At 37.5% G+C, this 8360-nt stretch overlaps 1 protein-coding gene across 2 annotated transcripts; it reads right to left on the bottom strand.

Annotated features, from left to right (window-relative positions):
- Positions 1-1478: 1478 nt before the first annotated feature.
- On the bottom strand, positions 1479-6337 carry LOC105044399 (receptor-like cytoplasmic kinase 176). Of its 2 annotated transcripts, none has more exons than XM_010922276.4 (6): positions 5751-6337; positions 4346-4689; positions 3982-4117; positions 3667-3809; positions 3458-3581; positions 1479-2156 (listed from the first exon to the last, which is right to left on the bottom strand). In XM_010922276.4, exons 1-6 carry the CDS (start codon positions 5812-5814, stop codon positions 1705-1707), a joined length of 1263 nt encoding a protein of 420 aa, XP_010920578.1. In that variant the 5' UTR covers positions 5815-6337; the 3' UTR covers positions 1479-1704. The 2 variants fall into 2 exon arrangements, with proteins under 2 accessions (XP_010920578.1, XP_019706369.1); XM_019850810.3 differs by having other exon boundaries at positions 4346-4668; positions 5751-6334.
- Between the last annotated feature and the right edge of the window lie 2023 nt (positions 6338-8360).

The following is an 8360-nucleotide window of genomic DNA, read 5'->3' on the forward strand; positions in this document are numbered from 1 at the left end:
AACTAGCTGTTTCTTGAGGACTTCGTTGCTTGGGATCTGCAATAGTGTGGCATAAGCTCTTCTTCTTCATCTCAAAATCTTTCCTCAATTCCTTAATAGGAGACCTTCTTGCTATAAAGTCATATAGGTTTTCCAAATCCTTTGTTCTTTTGTAGAGAATCCTTGTTAGTTGTTGCAATCATTATTCTATTACCTTCCCCTGTAGCTCAATTATATGATTTATGGATTTTAAAAAACTAATTTCAGGACCAATTTCTATCCGTACGTATCTGCTAAACATGTAATGGTTATTCCTAAAGGCTTATTGCTAATGGTAATCAAGAACACAGTGTTTACCTTTTGAGGAGCGGAGCTCTGCTAAGACGTGATAAGCATCTTGTACAAGTGAAATTTTTTGTGGACCACGGGCAGTGCACAACCGCACGCACCGCCCGTGTTGATTGGTTCACATACGAGACCAAAAAAAAAAAATTTTTTTTCACATGCCGCACTGTGGCCCTATACATGATCCAATCATCACGGGTGGTAACTACGTTCTTCACCACCTACGATACATAAAGAATTTCTCTTTGTACAAAATCGAGAGCACCCAATGGGATCAGCCTCACGATTTTAAATGGGCTCAACCCATCAAGGGGTGCCCAATATAGTACCATGGGTGCATGACATGGATTGCTTCTATGACTCCACATGATAAGCCTTATTAAAGCAATGGCCTTCACCATGATCGCTTCTACAGTTCTATGGCTCAACATGATAAGCGCCTTCTTAAAGCTTTACATATAGTTGTAACCGTGAATCCCACTTCAAACTTGTTGGAGGAATCGGTGCCTTATTTACCAAGACAGAAGTTTAGAACAAAAATCTATGGTGTTTTTGTTATCACATTCAAAAATAAATATCCAAAGAATGGTAAGCCAATTGATCGTATGTTTTGATATAAAAGTAACATTTTTTTTTATCAAGATAATGGTAGTACTAAATTGTGAAGTTAGGATTAGTGGTTGAAATGTTAAGAAGCCGATGCACCAGGCTATTCAAATCGCCTCGAAGATTCTGATTGTTTATAATGAAACCAATGCTAATTCACAATAAATATTCTTCGGGCTAAATTTAGTGATTCCCACTTTTTCACCTTTATTATTAGGCCGCTAAAAATGTTGGTTAAGACCAAACACAGAGACGTACACAAAAACCGCGTCACAAAACCAGTCGGAGAGCCAAACCTCCCCGAGACGCAAGCTAAATGCTTCCGGCCCCAACATGGTAAACCACATGTCAAGAAGGGGTTGGCGATTTATGATACGGTCCGGCAATTGGATTGGTTGCATGGTTGGGCCCAGATAAAGCTGATATTAAAAAGACGAAGATAAACCCATTTTCATGGAATGGAACAAAAAGCCAATCCTAGTCCTAACATGGAAGAGGAAAAATAGACTCACACCATTGCCTCCTCCAAATTCCAGTAAACAAGAAGCTACAACAAACCAATCATGAATCCTCAAATTGTGATTTAAGAAGCACTCATCCATGATTTTTGGAAAGGCGATAATCCATACAGTCAAAAAAAGAAAGAAAGAAAGCTATACAGCAACAGAAGGCGATCCAGACAGCATCTTAGGTACAAGATCAAGCCCCTGTACTCCCCCTCCTCCCCTAACCCTTCTCTGAAAATAAAGTTGCAGTTTCCCTCAGCTTGGGCCACTAAGCATAAAGAGGGGAAGCTGAGGGCCTGGGATAAGCACCCTTTCTATTACCGGCTTCTTCCGAGCTTCTTCGGTGGTGCCTCTGCGCATTGCTGCTTTGGCTGCTCAATTTCCGTTCGGTCTGAGGATTTTTGCCAGCGTCTTTGGCATCCTGAAGCTGTTCTAATGCTGATACCACTTCATCCATGTTTGGCCTGTATTTAGCTTCTGCGGATAAGCACTGAACTGCAATACCAGCAGCCTTCTGGGCTCCTCCCAGCGAGTACTGCCCTCCCAGTCGGGTGTCCAAGATGCGGAAGATCTTTCTCTTGCTTGCGAGATAAGGCCTTGCCCACTCCACCAGATTGTGCTCCCCGGGTGGGCGGTTCTTGTCCACAGCCCTCCGTCCAGATAACATTTCCAGAAGAACGACCCCGAAGCTATACACATCGCTCTTGGCAGTCAAATGACCTTTAAAAATGCAACAGTGTTAAAAATATACACTCATATAACACCCTCATGCTTCAATGCCGTACAAAATGCATTCACACTTATCCAAACATAATTAGCAACTTGTATATTTAGAAGGCTACCAATGCATGTGAGTTAGAAATGCATGTCTACATCAATCCAGGCTGTGCATATGAAGTCACCGACGACGCAGAGATCTGATACCATATACTAACTACAGAACTTCACTTACCCCATTGACTTCATTACCTCATATTTTTTACTAAAAAAAAAACAATTCTATATTTCTGATTCTTTACTATTTAATATTTTCCATCAATGAGCAATGCCGATATCTGAAATTATTTAAGTTGTGCAACCTACATTACCGTTACATAAGCTGAGTGATCTAGCCGTCCAACAGTGCCTTGGATAACTGGTACATCCCGATTTGCTGGTTTATATACACACACAAGTTGTCAAGTATAGCTTGCATAAATTATGCTGGTTACAGCTTGCACCGCAATATCCTTTACAGCTTGCACAATGGTATCCTCTCATCAGGGCCATACACAAACCATATTGAGCCAAATCAACCCAGCAGCTCATATATTTTTCTTTCAAAAGGTACCCCAAATCTATACTCACTGTTTCACATTGTTTGGCTGACACACAAACTTAACAACTCGAAAGCAAAGGGCCCCGAGCATCCGCATCTATACAAGTAGAAAGTCACAGGATTGGCTTTCAGAAATAATTCAGCGACAGGAAATATTCAAGTTCAGGGAAAATATGAAAATTTTCAACAGAAGTTTGGCATAATTTTGGAATACATAAAATTCCAGAAAAATTTAAATGCAATACCATAAGTGAATCTTCAATAAAAGCCGGGTGGCTATCTCTGCCTCCCTTTCATTCAAAAAAATATATATATATATATACGTGAATCCATACACAAGTGCATGTATTAAGAAGATGGTAGTGGGGGGTGCAAGGGGAACTGACACAAGAAACAGCAGCAGCAACAGATAAAGTCCTCAATAACTTGACAATATTTTCATAAATTAGCTGCCATAAAATTTATAAATCCATGATCTAAATAATTCATTTTACAAGTATGATTTGCTGAGTCATTTGGTCAATGAAATGTTGCCAAATAATTGATCAATTTCAATAATCTGGAGAACTGAAAATTTCCACGAGCATCACAAGCATGCAGATATGTATACAAGTCAAGCTACAAGAGCAAGTTCCCCGAAGCATCAGATAAAAACAGCTTGAGGGCACTTAAATAACCATGTAGGCATGTACAAGAAATATACCTGTCGCAAGATATTCAGGAGCGGCATATCCATATGTTCCCATGATCCTGGTAGAAACATGACTTTTATCCCCAGTTGGACCATCTTTTGCCAATCCAAAATCAGAAAGTTTTGCATTGTAGTTCTGTACATAGACCAAAAGGATAAATTTTAAGTGTGAATATTAAAGCTGAATTTGAAAGAAAATAAAATGCCAGATCATTACGTACTGAATCAAGAAGGACGTTAGATGTTTTAAAATCACGATAAATAACTTTCGCGTTGTCACTGTGGAGAAAAGCAAGCCCTTTTGCAGCTCCAAGGGCAAGCCTCATCCGGAGGTTCCAAGAGAGAGGTTGAAAGTGTGAACCCCCTGCATCCCCACAAAATGCAATAATTAGGATTGATAAATCACATTAAGGAAATATTGCCAAACCATATCATCTCTCAAAGAGAATGATGTAGCATCTAGTAAAACATGAAGCTTCATACATCCACTATTAAAGCATATCAAAAGGCAAGCACGTAGTCCAGAAAGAACTTACTCCTGAAAAGATGATTTTCCAAGCTCCCCCGAGGCATAAATTCATAGACAAGAAGCCGTTGCTCATCCTCTACACAGTACCCAATAAGCTTTACAAGATTAGGATGAGCCAACTGGCCCAGGTAGTTAACTTCTGCCTGCAACATTCCAAAAAGAATTGTGTGTCAGAGTTAACCAGGAACTGGAAGGGGCAAAAAACTAATTTGCCATAGAACAGAATACACACTTGTCAATCCATGAGAGCAAGTATACCACATTTCAGCAGACATGCATGAAAATAATTTAAGCAATTCTGCAAAGTTAAGCAAATGTCTTTTAAAGAATACTTCTGAAAAAGATTAAATTATCAAGAAGAGGATACTCACCAACCATTCTCTGTGACCCTGAAAGCCTTCCTGGTTAAGCTTCTTCACGGCAATAACAATTCCAGTCCCAGGCTTGGTCGCTGCAAAAGTGTGCTCATCAATCCATCCCTTAAAGACTGAACCAAATCCTCCCTCTCCCAAAACACTGTCTGGTCGGAAATTCCTGGTGGCATTTCTCAGTTCATTGAATGTAAAGCTCTTCACGTTTGACGACTGCAAGATCTCACCCTCGCTCCGAGGGGTTGGAGGAACAGATGCTGCAGAAACCCGGCTGCTAGAAACACTTCCCTTTCCATCTCTACTACTGCATTTAGAGTTCACACCTAGGCATCCAAACATGATATCTACTAGTAATTCAGATTCAAGGCAAAAATATATTTTAGACATGTATCATAGTAGCAAACCAATTGATGAAAAAATTCCACTAGTCCAGATGAAGTCTCAAATGACCATTAAAATTTCAGAATACTACTAGCTGGATCGACAAATTCAAGTCTAAAGCAATTTCAGCAAAACTTCAGTAAAAACATTTCCATTTTTCCAAATGTATTTATAATGATACAACTCTAACAATGACAAACTTTCAGTAAATCCTATCTGTCTTTCCAAATGTATTTAGATCGAGACGACTCCAACCACGACAGACTTTTGGCAAATCAAACCCATCTTTCCAATGTAATTAGACAGACACAACTCCAACCACGACAAACTTTCAGTAAATAAAATCGATCTCTCCAAATGTATTTCGACTGGCACAACTCTGATCACAACAAACTTTCAGCAAATCAAATCCACAATACTTAGAAAAAGGACAAGAAATTCACTTTCCTCACATTAAAATAGCCTCAATAAATTTTAAAAAATGACCGTATTAGCAGTTAAATTTCAAAAAGAAAGTCGACAATATTGGTATGGATGCTAAGACGGAAATAAGATGTGGTTGAATCACTCATAACCTACCGGCAACACCGCAAATTTCCACATAGAGAAATTCCGTCTACTGCGCGAGATAGAAGACAAAGTTATGGCCGGCAGCTTCCGGAGTTACAACAGACAGATGTAATCACAACCCAAGCCCGAACCTCCTAATTGTCATTCACAACGCGGAAACGAAACAACGATATGATCCTTTTAAAAATCCTAAAAAAAGGAATTCCTTTTAGCATTGACCAAATGAGTCTGGAGTGACCATAAAACCATAATTTCAACTTAGCCCACCTAAAACTCAGCATCCACCAAAAAGAAAAAAAAAACTAAATCAGTACTCCATAGAACCCTAAAGAACCCAATCAATAAAAACCATCTTTTTGCCTGATCTCCGACCTCCAATTAAACCAGAAAAGAACTGGAAAATGAATCAACTTTAGTATTAGAGAATTGGTACAGGAATCTATTTTAGTGGTACCTGAAGCAGAGACGTTGTTGGAGGGGCTCTCCGCCTTGACCTGAGCGCCCCAGCAATTCCCCATCAAGAACAACTTTCGAGACCCAATCCCTCCTCGGATGCCCCTAATAAGCCTCGCCCCCACCAAGAGGACGAGAAAAAACCCGCGGCTGTATTCGTGAGGAAAACCAGCGAATCGAACCAAAAGACGTTCTTTTCGATAGAAAGTGAGGCCAATGAATCCACCAAAGCAACTCCCTGAGCGTGCCAGAAAGCGAGCCGACCACCACGTGAAACCCACCTCCCTGGAAGGCTCCGACTCAACACGGGAAAAAGATTGGAGACGCGAAATGATCCGAAATCACGAATAGAGAGAAGGATAGAGATAAGAAGAGGAGAGAGAAGCCCAAAGGTGGCTCCTTTTTCTTTCCCCCCTTTCCCTCGTTTCTTTTTCCCTTGGGAGCTATCCTTTTAGACCTTCCCGAAGGTTGACCTGGCTCACCTTCTCTCTCACCAACTCGAGGGGAGAGAGAGAGAGAGGAGGGGGGGGGGGGGGGGTGTGAGAGCTTATGGGGAGAGAGAGAGAGGGAGAAGGTGAGCGGCGTTGGATGGTGGGAAGCATTAATGGCCGACGGTCCCCAGCTCGGGACTGGGCTTATCTGCTCTCTTTAAGATACCTGAATACATCCCCAGACACAATCGCCAACTTTCTAAAAACCAGGGGATGAGATCCGAATGTCCGGTTCGATGGTGCGGGTAAATGTTTCTAACCGAAATTTCCGGTGTAACCACAGATATCGAACCGGCTTTTAGACTCCAGTCCGGTTTTTGACTTGTCGGAGATGAAGCGTGGGAGAGGTGAACGAGATTGTACCGTTTCTTTGGATTTTCCTTTTTCTCTAAAGTTTCTCTCGTATTGATTATTGGTGGCGTACGTAGGGCATTGCCTCTGCGTAACCGGTTTCCGGGAAGTGGGTCGGTGAAGCCTACGCCGTCGGATGGGCATCGGATGGACAGACACGCCATGGCAGGCGGCGCACCGGAAGCTCCGTGGTCTCCGCTGGACCCGGTTCCGTGCCGCCTCTTGCCTTAATCGTGCGAGAATGATATCCGCGCGCGCGATGCACGGGAGGCTAATGAAAAAATAAATATAAGTTTATATAATAAAAAGGAATGAAAATTTTTAAAATAAAATAAATAATCAATAATAAATAAAATATATTTAATAATTAATGATCAATCTACAACGCTGGGAGGTACTTTAATCTTCCCAAACATTTTGATCACAACCACACCGGCTGGAACATAAATTTTTAGAATTTGCTGCATATCAAATTTAAATAAAACTCAACAAAAAATAATTAGGAAGAATTTTTTATTTAGAAAAAATAAAAGTTTCTACATTTTCTACAATAGTTAATAAGATTTTTGTATTTTAAAAATAATTAAAAAATTTCTATAAGGAAGAAATTATTTCTAAAATAATTAAGAAGCATGCTTTTTGAAATAATTTTTTCCTCTAAAACTTTCTAGCCAGGTGGTTTCAAATAATTCTTTCCTCCTTTTTTTTAAAAAAAGAATTTGAGAAGAATCTATTAGTTGGTGACATTTCTAATGGTTTCCCATTCTATTTGGATAGTTTTAAATATTTTCTAAAATTTCTATGTGCCCAAAATAATTTTTTTATTTCTTACATTATTTTCTATATGGAGATTATAAATGGACACTTTTCTATCATTATATCTTTCTAAAATAATCTTAAATATACATAAATATATTTTTTAACACATTTAGATAACTTGAATATATATAGATATGTTTACGATATTTAAAATAATTTATGTATTTCCTAAACTTTATACATTCCTAAAATGATTTATGCATTTTCTAAATTAATTTCTACATGAAGATTATAAATGGACACCGTTCGATTATTACATTTTTCTAAAATAATTTTAAATAGTTCTAAACATTTTTCTAACATATGGTGACACTGACAAAAATGTAAATCTTTAGAATTTTTTGCATTTAAAATTTAAGTAGAGATCAAAATAATAATTAAGAAATTTTTCTATATTTCATAAAATTATTAATAAAATTATTATATTTTTAAAATAATTAATAATTTATTATATTTTGAACAAATAATTAAGAAATTTCTACATGGAAGATATCATTCTCTATAATCATTAAGAAGCAAGCTTTATGGAATAATCTTTTCTTCTAAGAAATTTTAAACAAATGGCCTCAAATGATTTTTACCTCATAGATTTTTTTTTAGAAAAAAAATGAGAAGAGTCCTCATAATATTTCTAATGGCATCCAATATGTAGAGATGCTAAATGGATAGCTTTAAATATTTTTTAAATTTTTGTATTCTTAAAATAATTTTTACATTTCTTAAAATATTGAGACAATAAATGAGAATATTTCTATTATTATATTTTTTTTCAAAATAATTTTAAATATTTATAAAAATATTTTAAATATATTTAGATAATTTTAAAATATATATATATTATAAATTTTTGAGATAATTTTCTTCTAATTTTTTCTGAGGGAGAGGTTCAATTTTTTATTTTTTTTATTTAATATATATATATATAATAATATGTTTCTCGTTATAATGGC

The sequence above is a fragment of the Elaeis guineensis genome, chromosome 5 (assembly GCF_000442705.2).
Source record: "Elaeis guineensis isolate ETL-2024a chromosome 5, EG11, whole genome shotgun sequence".
NCBI lineage: Eukaryota > Viridiplantae > Streptophyta > Magnoliopsida > Arecales > Arecaceae > Elaeis > Elaeis guineensis.